The sequence below is a fragment of the Barbus barbus genome, assembly GCF_936440315.1.
Source record: "Barbus barbus genome assembly, chromosome: 48".
Lineage (NCBI taxonomy): Eukaryota > Metazoa > Chordata > Actinopteri > Cypriniformes > Cyprinidae > Barbus > Barbus barbus.
In genome coordinates, this window is record NC_136726.1 from 11939308 (window position 1) to 11953234 (window position 13927).

Consider the following 13927-nt stretch of genomic DNA (forward strand, 5'->3'; position numbering starts at 1 on the left):
CTTTTTTAATAAAACCAAAATTACCTAGTGCACCTTTAATTTCATAGTGTTATTTGTTAATTTTTCCATTTTTGGTCATATAAAATTAATGGTGAGGAAAACTTTTGATTAATGTAGTTTAATTCAGTGTTGGTGTTTTTAATCTTCACATAACATTTCCACACATAACCATTCATTTTATGGTGTACTGCAACTTTATTTACTGTTACATATTAATACTACAATATGTTGCTGATATAATTTAATAATCACAGATGAAATATTTTCATTTGATTAAATAAACAAATTGAGTACACTGAATCAAACAGTAAGTGCTAATATTTATTCATGGCAAAAGTAAGCAAGAGACTGCAAAGCAAAAATGTACAGCCAGAGCATTTTTGTATGTTCTGAATAATGAGTTTTAAATATCTTCAAAGAAAACTAATACAGGAGGACAAATTCCTCTCATATGTGCTGTCAACATCTATCTCAGCCTTCCTCCCATCTTGCCTTTGCCGCGTCCCTTGGCACTAAGAGAGAAAAGCAAGAGGTTAAAATTAGTTTTTGGCCTTACATCTGAACATGGTTCAACACTCTAAGTGGTTAGTGAGATTTCAAGCTTGTGATTCATACCTCTGGTGATCCTGGACGCGGGCAAGGAGTTGAGTTATCTTTGAGAGACAGAAACGTGACAGCTAAGTGTTAACAGGATACAGTGATAATGAACACAACCTAATTACCTCAGACCAAACTCCAGCTGTTCAACGTGAACTGGATTTTGTTAAACTGTCGATGACTCAATAATTGGGTCTGGCAGAAACTCTGTAACGTCTCAAAAGCAACTTGAAACTAAGTAAAGGATGTTATCACTTACATCGTATTTCTGGCGTTTCAGTTTCTCGTTTAGATCATACTTTTCTGCTTCCAGCTGCATCAACCACTGCCACAACTCATTGGCTTTATCCCTGCAACCAGAGACACAAAAGGTAGGTTCACACAGAAACTATAATGGTGTCTACTGGTATATGTGATGGATTCTATTGGTGGGATGTTAAATCCTATTGGAAAAATGGCCAAAACACACTACAAAAAGGAATTTTGTAATGGTTTTACTGGAGACAGCTAATGGTTTATAATGGTATTTTAATGGAAACCATTGGAATTTCTGTGATGGTTTCTATTGGGCTTCTATTGTTTTGTTTTTTAGTAGGGTTTTATTTCATTTGATACTAGTTGTGTAGGTTCTATGCTGTAATAGTAAAAATGCGTTTCAAGACAACGCTTGTTCTTTACTATTAACTTTTTTTTAAACGCAAGAACAAGTGTGAATGGCCCAAACTATTAGAAATGATCTTAAATGTTTATTTGACTTGAGATTTTTACTGTAATAGTCACTAGGTCACTGATTGGTGGTAAAGGTCAACTATTAACCAGCACCAATAATGAGTATAAATAATATGTGCCAATAATATGCACATAAAAGCTTTTGTACTTGAGTTTGTCGTCACTCAGATGATCAATGCTCAGTGGTTTTCTGCGATCAGCCAGGATCTTCTTCTTTTTCTCCCTTTCGGTCTGTTTCTTGGCACCTTTGCGTCCTTCACCCTTTAGTTCAGCAATAATTATCATATTAATAAAAAATCTGCATAAAAATGATCATGTAACTTCAAATATTTAGACGTTTACAGTGTTTATATGTTGGTAAACACTGACCCTTTGCTGTATGCCACCATACTGATTGGTCATATTAGTGAGAGCTTTCTTCTTCTTGAAATCGTCATCCTGCTTCTTTCTCTGCTCTTCCTGCTCCTTCCTCTCTCTCTCTTCCTGTCAACAATTCAGATCGTAGGTTTCATCTCTGTTACGAGCCTGTAGTTCATCGTTTCACTTCAATGGCTGAGCAAAGAATCGGTTAAATTTAGATTGAAAGTTTTGTAGAAATTATCCAGTAGCAGGTAAAAATTTATTAGTTTGACTACAAGGAGAATTTTATTAACATCCTCAGCAAAGGTGATTTAAAGTTGTAAATTCAGGAGTAGTTTGGTGCCATTGGTGGAAAGGTGTTCCAGTAGGCAGCTAGTCTAGTTTAGCAGGTGTAGCAGAAGATGGCAGGTGTTGACAGTCAGAATGTGACAGGAACTCACGGCGAGTCTGGCCTGACGCTCTTTCTCTCTCTCTGCTCTCACTCGCTGCTGCTCGGCTCTCTCAGCTCGCCTCTTCTCCTGTTCAAACACATATTTACATACTTCTCATAAGTTTATGTACCTCTTGCAAGATCTGCAAGATGTTGATCTTGTTTAATTAAAACAAAAATTAGAATGCCTCTTTCATATTTAACAAAATAATAATAATAAAAAAGGATGTAAACCTATAAGAATTACTGTCTACAAAGAGCTGTACAAACATTTACATCAGCAATAAACAACATTTATGAGGAAGCACTCACAATTCTGTTGACCAGAGCAATGAGTTCCTCTTCATCTTTCTGTCTCTGGAGGAAATGAGCCTCTATAAGAGACTGTAGTTCTGTTAAATCCTTCTCCTGGCGCTTTTTTTGGATGTCCTGCCACACACACACACAAATGATACAGGTTACATGTGGTCTACAAATGAGAGAGGTGTGTGTTTAAAGATAAAAATCTCCTACTTACATCAAAATCTACTTTTTCTCCCTCTGGAATTTTTGGTGCTTGGATATTTGATAGATATCTGAATTAAAAAAATTGAGCCATTTAAAAAAAAAGTTTTATCTGCCTATATAATTATGTACAAGAGAACAATGGGACTTACTTTGGTTTGGACTTTGAGTCATCTACTGTAATTGGAGAAAGAGGTGTTTTTAACAGTAAGTGAATAGAGTAGTAACAATGTATTTTTAATTTTATTAAAATAATAAGAATAAGTATTGGCAATATCAAATTGGCAAATGCACTTTTCACAAATTTTGCTAAAATAAGATAGGATATATATTGTCTTTTTTGGTAATTATACCTGGTGCAGACAATACATGCCAATGTAAATGTATGTAAATAGCCACTGGCATTATAATAAATAACAAAAAAAATTATAATTATATTTAAATTAAATTATAATATTAAAATATACAATACCTTCCTCCCTTTTATAAATGAGATAAAACACAAACAAAGAGACACAAGATTTGTAAGTGAAAATATGATGCATCATAATAAATCATGCATAAATCATGCAAATAAATTGTAAAGTATTGCAAACTTTGGAGTAAAAGACTGTTACTCACTGAACTCCCTCATCCATCACATCTTCTATGTCAGACATGACTATAAACTATGTCAAAGAGTAAATACAGGATACATTACAAACATTGTTAAATGCAACACCAATACCAAAATACATTCTGTTCATTATTCCTACAAGGCAGGGATTTGGTAGGAATAGATAATTCTTACCTGGGTTGAGTGTGGATCTCGGAGATCTCAGGAGCCGCTCTCTTTTAGAGCGCAGTGATAGAGCAGCGGGCCTCAGTCTCAAGGCTAACATACTAACACACCACGTGATCACAATGGCCTCTCATTGGCGTGAGCTGAAAGCCTTCGTCTATTGTTAGACTGTCAGATGCATTTCAGTGAAGTTCTAAAACCAAACATTCTCTTTGACCTGCCTTGTTTTACCACCCCATGAAACCCAATCCATTCAAAGAAAGAAGCAGACAGCTTGTCTCAAATGACAATGAGTGCAGGAAACACACAGAGGCAATGTGTGCATTTATCACTACTTTACTGTGGAAGCTTGCTTGACAATACAACAATTGTACAGTTGCTGAGATTATCACTGATAGTTATAGTACTGTTATAGTAGGAAATACTTGATTGATATTTTGGAAGAGTTGAGCTATATTACTACCAAAATGATTTATAATGCTGTACCTGTAAGATTGTAAAGATGTAGTGTTTGTAGCATGACTTTGAGACTTCAAGTGCAGAGCATATGATTGAAAGTCATAAGGCAAAAGCAGTATTAGCAAAGCATGATCAAACACCTAAACCACAACATGTTATAAAGCATTACATCATGAGTGCAAAATCAACAGGTCATCTAAATCTCCATGCACATGAAACTTTAGAGGGAGAAAAGGAATTTTATTATATATATATATATATATTTTTTTATTTTTTAATAATGCCATAATCAAGGCTATAGATGGAGTCTAATTAAGTGTTGTTTGGCAAATATTCATGAGCAAAATCCAGCCATTTCATTACGAATCAGTGCAATCTGGAAGTTCGCTTAAGAGCGAAAGATTGACCCACACAGATTTCGCATTGGTTGCACAAACTTTACTTGGTTTGAAAGTGACTTCTGCATGAACCATGCTTCATACATGTTTACACTACTGACAAAGACAATTTTGTTAATGCGACTGCATCTGTTTTAATGGTTACTGGTAGCTGTAATTTTATTATAATTATTTATTATCATTTTATTTTCAGATGTAATAAAGTAAATTGTTTATATAATTCAATAAGAAAATGAGATAAAAAAAAAAGTTTTCATCATAGGGTTTCGGACAGTTGGGACAAAAAATAATGCTAAATGCAAATAATAAAATTCAGCTATATAATCATGCATAGGTATAAGGGCAAAATAAATAAGCGTATCAATGTTTAAAAGATAAGTGAAAACACTTTCCACTTAAACACTTGCGTCCAATCAAACTCTACAGTGTGTTTGTGTAAATCCACCTGTCACTTTTAATAATGTTTGATATTAAAGAATGAAATGAAAAATAATTACTCACCCTCATGTCGTTCCAGTGCCGTAAGACCTTCATTTTTGATGAAACCGAGAGCTTTCTGACCCTCCATAGACAGCAACGCAACCACCACGTTCAAGGCCCAGAAAGGTAGTAAGGATATCGTTAAAATAGTCCATGTGACATCAGTGGTTCAACTGTAATTTTATGAAGCTATGAGAATACTTTTTGTGAGCAAAGAAAACAAAAATAATGTCAGTCTTCGATGAGTGTTCCCAACAGTACCATGATGCATTCGTGTGCATTCCTCCCTTTGCAAACACCGCTGCACATCTGGGTTCTACGTCAGATTGCCGGCTCCTGCGTCAGCAGTGTCACATGTATGCGTCGTGGTAGTGTTGTGAGCATGCGTCGATGATTGACACGGAAGAGAAGATATTGTTGAATGAAGTCAATATTTTTGATTCTTTGTGCAAAAAAAGTATTCTCGTAGCTTCATAAAATTAAGGTTGAACCACTGATTTCTCATGGACTATTTTAATGATGTCCTTACTACCTTTCTGAGCCTTGAACGTGTCAGTTGCGTTGCTGTCTATGCAGGGTCAGAAAGCTCTCGGATTTCATCACAAATATCTTAATTTGTGTTCCGAAGATGAATGGATGTCTTACGGGTTTGGAACCACATGAGGGTGAGTAATCAATGACAGAATTTCATTTTGGGTGAAATACTTTAGTATGTATTATTTGGCTTGTGCAATTCATGGTAATTTTAATAAATTTAAATGTTTTAGTTTAAAGGCTTTTTTAAACTTACAGAATGTTTATTTTGTACTGTTAAGTTGTCGCTTAATTTCTAATGTAAGATCTGTGTCCTGAAGTTGCAAAATCATGCACATTTAATGGATGCATCTTCCACTTTGGCTGATCTGGAATCCGTCGGATGTCTTTATTTTCTTGTTCCTGAAAAACATCAGGGAATATGTTGTTAATGTGCTAATGAGTTATCAAAAGAGACAGTACGAGCGAGTTACATTTGCTCTACATACGTCATGTGTATAACTCAGCAGGCTTTTTCAACGCTTCCTCAAATACACAAAAGCAAATACATAAGCCGACCGCACCTGTTCCCAGTTAGAGAGTTAGCACGTTGGTGCCGTGACCCAGACGAATACACACGACTGACATGGTCAGAGGTCTCAAATTGTGCCACAAGTGCGACAAATACCTGGTACATTGTCATCTATGTCACTTTCAAGGACAAATTCAGCTGAAAGACCCGGAGAGGTAGCCGATACTAGCTTGTTTGCTAGCTTTTTTGCTGGTATCTTTGGTAATCTAATGGTTATAAACCATTAAAAGCAGATTCCTGTCAGGATTCATGTATTAGAGTTGGGTGTTAAGGAGGTTAATGTGATTATAATGTGATACTTTTATCCTTTCTGTAAATCTGAATATTAAACTGCTTTGCTGTGCGACATCATGCTAATCCAGTGATTCATGCCCATGCAGTGGCACAACAGAACAGCTGCAGCAGGGAAGGCCATGCATCACGACACAATGCTACATGGGAGGCGCTGGGTGAAACAAACACATTGTAATTATTCCTGACACGCCGGCGGTCCAATGCAGGAGAACAGGATCGAGGCTTTAAATATAGGGTGGTATGATATGTGAACGAGAGATTTACGATCTTGTGGCCAGTTAGGGTCATGACTTCAGACATTTGCTGTTGGCGCAATGTCAGTTTAAACACCTCCCACTGTTCCACCCTTTTTTAGGGAGCAAAGCTACTCATTGATTTCTTTTTTTTCCAATGAATGTCAATGAGGGCAAATGTTATTTTTCGGACCCCATTTGATTTTCATTATATGGACAAAAGCAGTTGAAACATTCTGCAAAATATCTTTTGTGTTCCACAGAAAAAAAGCAAAAACCCACAAAGGTCACTCACCATTTGTGACGAATTTACTCTTGGATGCGAACACCTGAAACAAAAAGCAACCCAATAAAGAGTGTGATTTGAAAAAGTTACAATTTTTCTATTTTATATGAATGTGAACTGTATGAAAAATGATTTTTTTTTTTAAGTATTCATGAAAGTCCACCCCTACACATAACCATCACTAGGGCATGAGCAGATCGTACAAAAATGCATGAATGAGATCATATGAATTATCTACCAATTCGTCAAAATGTAAAATAGTGCCAAGAGATTGTGTTGGTATTTTGGTACTATTAAAGGTACAACTGTTAATAATTTTTGGGGAGAAGTAATAATGAGAAACATTCTGGTAACAATATATGAGAAGGGGATGATGGGATGCCCCATTGTACATCAAACCATTGCCATCCAGTCATATACAGTATAAAATTAACCACTGAGATGATACAGACCCTTCCAGGTGAAAGGTCTTTTTGGAAAGAGGCCCATTTCTTGAATTCATAAGGACTGGGACCAAACTGTCACAAATATTCGGCCAACTAAAGACATGCTAGGCAATTGTAAAGTGGGTAGGTGAGCCAATAATTTGAGTAATATGAATAGCAAACCATAAAGTCAACGGGTATCAAACACCACTTAAGTTTTTCCTGTTACACCTCAAAATCTGTCTGTCTTTTCTGGGTCAATTAAAGGAAACAATCAATGAAGTAACTGACTTTAATGGACTTAAACATCATATGATGTTTCCACCTTACCTTGGCAGATGTGGAGCCCTTTGTTTCCCATGGGCCACGTGGTTTAGTGACCTCAGCTGGCTTTTGCTCCTTTCAAAACACAAAATTACACCACCCCGTTTAGATTTGCATACAGTATGTTAATGGATTTTGTATGAATGTTTTATGTTAAGTGTACCTTTCTAGAGGGGGATTGAATAGAAGCAGAGGAAAAACAGCAGACAGCAGCGTGACAGGAAAGGGAAAAGGAAAAGAAAAGGCCACAGCCAGAGGAGTGGGAAGAGATGGAGATAAAATCAGTAATGGAAAGATATAGGATCTTTTCAATAAAGTACTGAGACTGTTTCAGATGGCAATTCCGTTGTACAGAATGAATACTGTAAGCACGTACCATGGTTTTTACATGGTATTCCAAGGTACTTCAAACAATACAATAGTGTTACCATCAATGGTACCCAACTTATTTATTAGATAGAACTATAAACATACATTATATAAATATTTTTAAATGATCAATTCTCACTATTAACTAACTATTAACTATGACTTTTGCCTCAAGCTCCTAATTTGCTGCTTATTAGTACGAAGGTATTTTTATATATATATATATATTTTTTTTTTTTTAAATCCAATCCACAAATGTAATACATTGAAGAATCACTGGAGGGCCACCTTGTACCATGCAGAATATAAAAGTGTTCGGCTAAATTTACTTCTACTTGTGTGAAACTACACTTCACTGCTCATGTGAACGTTTTGAATTTTATAATAGAAAATGTAGACACATAAAGACCATTCTCCCTAATGTTCTGTGGTCTGTGAGCATAAAACACATTTAAACGGATACAAGTTCAAATAAAAAGTAAATCTAATTTATCTCAACTCTCATAAATAACTTTTAAATAAATCCCCTCTCAGACACAGTCAGTTTTTGTTACCGTATTCATTGCAAATTTTAGACTCTAACCACATCTATAAAAATAGGTAAAATCTCCACAGAGAGGGTTGTGAATAAGTCCACTGTAATCAATGTCTGATTCTTATATAGATACTGGAGTCTCCAGTTCACTTCTTAATGTATGTGTGTTACAGTATAAGTGACTCTGATCTTGAAGGCTGGTAAAATAAGCTTAAAATAAACATAAGAGCCGTGAGTGAACTATAGCTCAGGAGAGAATTGCCACATCAATTCAGAGTGAGTTTCAACACTTGACCTTTCACTGATTTCTACAAAAACATTATTTTTTGTTTTATGTCAAAGCATAAAAGGTTTCTAGGGCTGACAAGAACACTACTCCATTTAAAATCCATTAATTTTCAGTTCACAAGATCTCTGATATCTCACCAGCTTTTTTCCTTTTCCGTCAACAGGTGGCGTTAAACAACAATTAAGCTCCTCTCCAAATGAAGAGCATTTCCTATTTACTGCATTTCACTAAAGGCCCAGGTATATGGAACAAAATTAAACAAAACTTGGGAAAAAAATTTGAAAATGAAGCCTTGGCATTTTGGCAAGTAACTCAAATAAGTTTAAACTTAAGCATTAAAATGACTAAAAACTTAAATTGGTATAAAAATGAAATAAAACTATATACAGATATTTAAAACAAATAATAATAAAATAACAACATTTCTAAAACTTAAACTAAACGTAAAATGAAAATCTAAAAAAAAAAATTTCAGAATTTAAATAAATACTATAATATTATATAATTAATACTACAATAACACTGGCAGATAGATAGATGGATAGATGGCTAGATGGCTAGATGGATAGATGGATAGATAGCTAGTCAGACAAACAGATGTAGACAAAGTGACAGACTGACTGTTTTGGCAGGTGGTTTTTCTGGTTCAGGAGCTGGTTTGGGTTCAGCAGGCTTGGGCTCTGGAGTCTTGGTTTTCCAGCTGTTAATGCGACCCGCCACACCAATGTTCAGACCAGCTGTTTCCTGAGAGGACAGTTAGCAGGAATTCATACTTTAGTCAAATTAATACTGCTTCATCTGCTTATTTCAGTAATCATGTACTAAAACTCTCTTCTCTCGTCTCTTCTCTTGTACCTTGGTGACCGGTGGGGGGCTTGCTAGACTCGGGGTGGGATTGACCACATTCCCCTTCTCCCACATACTCTTGATGCTCCTCAGGCCTTCAGCCACAGGTACGTCCACAGGAGATTTGGTCACTTCTTTGGTCTGCTGAACAACAGATAGAGTCTCAAACTGAGTCATAAATGACAGCTGGCTGCTCTAGTGTTTACAATTCCTCACCTGAACAGCAGAAGTGTATTGCTCTAGTCTGTTTCCAATCTTGCAAACTAATGGAGTGTGTGACGTCTTCACCGGACTGGTGTAAATAATCAACAGTATCAACTCAGTATATACCAGGCCCCAGTACATGTTCGACTGTTGAGTAAACACACTTCTTACCTTTTTAGAGCAGATTTATTTAGAAATTCTGCTTTCTCTCCAATCTGTCACAGAATAGTATCACATAAAACTATTAATATAGTACTATGTTAAAAAAAACATGGTAATACAGTGCTTTTTTGTAAGAGTCAGAATAGATCATAGAGCCATTAACCTTTGCGGAGGCACCCTTCGGAGCGATGAATGGTGCTTTGCTCCCTTCTTTCAATTCCTCCTTTTGTTTTTTTTTCTCAGCTGCCTCTGCTCTCCTTCGCTCAATCTCTTCCTTCATCTTCCTCCTCTCTTCCTGTTCATTTTAGTGATGAGAAGAAGACGAGGGCAGCATACGTCTCACAAATAAAGTGAATGAGGGGCCGTTCACACAAAGTATGTTTGGTTTTCCACTGGACTACTTTTTCATTGTTTTTTTTTCATTAGACTGATGTCTTTGACCTTTGCACATGCAATGCTCTCATTTTGCACACAGCATGGTGCTCGAGAAATTCATAAATGTGAGTTTAGATGTGGTTTTACATTTCACTACTTTTCAATTGCTTTTCTACGTAAACTTGCGTTAGACAGACACTTTTAGTCATTGCTTGCATTGCACTCGTTTTGCACACAACTAAAAATATGGCCCTTAAATTAAAATAAGTTTTAGAAAACTTTTAGACTGCACTACTTTTATATTGTTTTTCAATGTAAATTTGAGTTAGATACGTTTTACGTTCCACTGCGTTTTTTTTCAATTGCTTTTCTGCGTAAACTTGTGTTAGACGGACACCTTTGTCCATTGCGCTTACATTCCTCTAGTTTTAAACATAACTAAAAATATGGCCCTCAAATTAAAAGAAGTTTTAGAAAATACATCAAGACATTGCGTTTTTTTCCAACTCCATTGCCCGCATCTCACGTTTAGTTTTTTTCTTTTTTTTACATAAAAAAATGTTGCGTGAATATCCCCTTAGTCTGCATAGATTTTAATTCTAGCATGCTTGATGCATTCCAATTTGCATATTAATTGTATAGGATATTATGCCAAAATGAGACTAGTGTCCCAAATCATTTTTGAGTTTTTAAATCAAGAATGTGTGTGTGTTTTAGGATATAGATGTGTCAAGAAAGTCACATCAAGTTGACTAAATACTGGCATACTGCATGTCTATATACTTAAAAGTACATACTTTTACCAGCACAGTACAGCTTAGTAAGCATAATTAGTATGCAAATTAGCATTCGCCCAACTTTCTTTTTATACCTCCTCTTTGGCTTTCTTTTCTGCCAACTGCTGTTTCTTCTGCTTCTCTTCCTCCTCTAGAATCTTCCTCCTTTCCTCTCTCTTCTTCTTCAGCTCCTCGAGCTCGGCCTCAGCAGTTTGCTGCTTCTGCTTCATCTTCTCCAACACCTCGCTGTCCGTCTCGTTCCGCCTGCGCTTCAGCTCCTGCAGCTTGCGTTCTGCCTCCAGCTTGGCGATGGGATCTTGCTTTTCTGTGTCAGGAGAACGCAAGCTGGTGGGACTAAAACGTGAAGAAAAAATGTCTTTATGTTCATTTTGGCTCTCGAAAAAATCTGGGAATGCAAATAGAGTAAATTATGAAATGACAAATGAGTCTTTGCCTTAGTGTCTTCTCTAGTTTCTTGGCTTTGGCGGTGCTGTCAGCTACATCTTGGGGCTTTGTTGACACTTTCAGCTTTGAATGGAGAAACAATGAATTTTTTACTCTCAGGTTGTGCTGTCATTCCATCAGTCATAAATGTTTTGGTAGAACTGTGATGGTATTTGGACATTAACTTACTTTGTCACGTAAAAAGGAAGGTTTTGGTTTTTCCTCTACAACCTAAAGAGATGAAACAGGCCTTTATTTCTATCATTAGTGTTAGCAAGTGATTTTTCTAATATAGAAATCAGTAGTTATAGCATGGAGAATTGACCACATCTCATGCAAATTACACAGCAAAAACAGAGCAACATCAGGCAGGGTCTTGACACAAATATTGTTTTCAGAACTGCATGTATAAAGCAAGTGATAAAAGCAAGTGATATGTGATCATAAATGGGTTAATCTCATGAAAACTTTTTTGGTGCATTGTGACATTCTTATTGCTGTAATAAGCAATAAAATCATTTTAATTGTATTACAGTAAAATAATGTAAAACAAAAATAAACTGGGATAAATAAAATACAACACATCACAGGTTTCATGAGATTGACACAAAAACTGTGTCCATCCAGTCAAACCAAAAAGTGCATTAAAAGCGTGGGCTGTGCATAAAGTACATCTGTGATTTCGATGCATCACTCAGGCTAAGAGGTGAATACCTCCTCCTTCTTTGACCTGACTTTTTCTTCTACTTTGACCTTCGTTTCTGCAGCTCCTTTCTTCCATTGAGGCTTTTCCTCAACCTCTTTCTTTGGAGCCACATGTTTCTCCTCAACCTTCTTCTTTGGCATTGATGGGTTTTTTTCAAGCTCCCTCTTCAGCTGTGGTTTCTCCTCTTCTTTCTTTGGGGTTTTGGCCTTCAAATCAACTTCCCTAATTGTTTTTTTGGGTGTTTCTTCAACAGGTACATGGGGTTTCTCTTGCTCCTTCATTAGTTTCTCATCTTCCTTCTTCACTGGTGCATCATCTTGAATTTGAACCTTCACCACAACAGGTTTTTCTTCAGGTTTCTTTACATGTTCTTCTTTTTCCACCCGCTTTTCCTCTTCAATCTGTGGTGTAGTTGGCTGCACTATGACTTCCACCTCTATTTGGTCCTCTTTTGTTGGTTCTTTTCCTGATATTTGACTTTTATCTTCAACCTCTTTCTTTTCTAAATCTGCACTGACTAAATCTGCATTTGTTTGTTCTTTAGACACTATATAAGTTTCTTCCTAAAAATATAACAAATAATTTAAAATATTTTCCAACTATAAATCAATTCAAAGGCAACTTTTGCATTAAAAACCCAAGCAAATCCTTAGAATCTCATACCTCATTCAGTGCAGCTGGTTCTATGGGTTTCTCCTCTGTGGATTTCTGTAACAAATGAAGTGTCAGAACAAACTAATATTGTAGAAACCACATGAAATGCGTTGTTAACATACTAAACTTTCATAATATGATGGAATGACAGCAAAAAATGTTGAGGAAATGACCTGTTCTCTGAGGTGGGACCTCTGTGGTCTATCTTCCTCTTCTGGATCATCAATCTTCTCAGGAGATTCTTTGGGTTCCTCTGCTGCTGTGACTGGCACTGGATCCTCCTTTTTGGTGATTGCCTCCTCAACATCAACGCTGCTTTCCTCTGTTTTTTCTTCCTCTTTTTTCTCTTCCCTTTCCGTCCAAGAGTTGGTCTCTGTTGAAGAAACACCATTTTGGGAGGACTCTTGTTCACCATTTCTACCACTTGGATCGTCCTCTGTGGTGGTGGAGACAGTTTCATCTGTGATAGTGGGATCAAGATCCTTCTGTCTCTCCAAAGCTTCCTTCATCCTTTTCTGTCTCCGTTCTTCTCTTTTGGCGATCCTCTCTAAGAGAGCCTGATCATCATCCTCAGCTGGTGCAGAACTAGTGATCAAGGAGTCATTAGTGAGTCAAGTATTTATGTTTTCAAAAGGTTTGGCATTTTGTTTCAGGCTTTGGTTAAGTTTAGTATTGGTAATTTTTTTTGTTTGTTTTTACACTTTCTTTTTTTTTTTTTGTTTAAAGGGAGAGTTCACCCAAAAATGAAAATTCTGTCATTAATTACTCACCCTCATGTGGTTCCAAACCCGTAAGACCTTTGTTCATCTTCTGAACACAAATTAAGATATTTTTGATGAAATTCAAGAGCTTTTTGACCCTGCATCAGAAAGCTCTTGGATTTCTTAGTTTGTGTTCCGAAGATGAACAAAGGTCTTATGGGTTTTGAACGATATGAGGGTAAGTAATTTATTTTCATTTTTAGGAGAACTATTCCTTTTAATTTCAGCATTTAAAAAAAAAACAACAACATTTATTTTAAATCAGAATTTTAGTAAAGAACCTTTTTGTTTGTAAAGAAACCTTACAAACAAATTCTTGTAAAGTTTTGTTAATAAATTCATATGTAGGCACAATTTATACTTGTTGACAAATCTAATTTCAAGCATTTATACGTAAAATC

General features: G+C 36.1%; 3 protein-coding genes across 3 annotated transcripts in view; all 3 read right to left on the reverse strand.

The window, feature by feature from the left end:
- Window positions 1-106: 106 nt before the first annotated feature.
- LOC306866285 (troponin T, cardiac muscle-like) lies at window positions 107-3930 on the reverse strand. The gene is made up of 10 exons (XM_079411377.1): window positions 3238-3930; window positions 2773-2797; window positions 2634-2691; window positions 2429-2545; window positions 2127-2204; window positions 1696-1809; window positions 1475-1587; window positions 857-947; window positions 616-653; window positions 107-512 (listed from the first exon to the last, which is right to left on the reverse strand). Exons 6-10 carry the CDS (start codon window positions 1726-1728, stop codon window positions 467-469), a joined length of 321 nt encoding a protein of 106 aa, XP_079267503.1. The 5' UTR covers window positions 1729-1809; window positions 2127-2204; window positions 2429-2545; window positions 2634-2691; window positions 2773-2797; window positions 3238-3930; the 3' UTR covers window positions 107-466.
- Window positions 3931-4136: 206 nt separating this feature from the next.
- The window catches only part of cald1b (caldesmon 1b), a 36978-nt gene continuing 27187 nt past the window's right edge, over window positions 4137-13927 (reverse strand). Inside the window, exons 5-17 of the mRNA XM_079411740.1 lie at window positions 12939-13350; window positions 12775-12819; window positions 11595-11636; window positions 11416-11489; window positions 11057-11315; window positions 9974-10105; window positions 9820-9863; window positions 9661-9736; window positions 9454-9585; window positions 9220-9342; window positions 7412-7480; window positions 6666-6699; window positions 4137-5674 (exon numbers count right to left, since the gene is read on the reverse strand). Of these exons, the coding sequence (XP_079267866.1) occupies window positions 5661-5674; window positions 6666-6699; window positions 7412-7480; window positions 9220-9342; window positions 9454-9585; window positions 9661-9736; window positions 9820-9863; window positions 9974-10105; window positions 11057-11315; window positions 11416-11489; window positions 11595-11636; window positions 12775-12819; window positions 12939-13350 (1456 nt within the window). The 3' untranslated portion in view covers window positions 4137-5660. The remainder of the gene's footprint in view (window positions 5675-6665; window positions 6700-7411; window positions 7481-9219; window positions 9343-9453; window positions 9586-9660; window positions 9737-9819; window positions 9864-9973; window positions 10106-11056; window positions 11316-11415; window positions 11490-11594; window positions 11637-12774; window positions 12820-12938; window positions 13351-13927) is intronic.
- Window positions 12105-12662, reverse strand: LOC306866553 (uncharacterized protein; the record flags this gene model as incomplete). The annotated part of the gene is made up of 1 exon (XM_079411815.1): window positions 12105-12662. A coding segment is annotated over one exon (558 nt), but the record flags the coding sequence as incomplete, so codon positions are not given.

Excerpts from the sequence above, each read along its gene's own strand:
- LOC306866285 (XM_079411377.1), bottom strand. The coding sequence starts at position 1,728 with ATGACCAATCAGTATGGTGGCATACAGCAAAGG. Across the intron at positions 948-1,474 it reads CTGAGTGACGACAAACTCAA|GGATAAAGCCAATGAGTTGT; the intron begins GTACAAAAGCTT and ends CTCTGGTTGCAG. Across the intron at positions 654-856 it reads TGAAACGCCAGAAATACGAT|ATAACTCAACTCCTTGCCCG; the intron begins GTAAGTGATAAC and ends TGTCTCTCAAAG.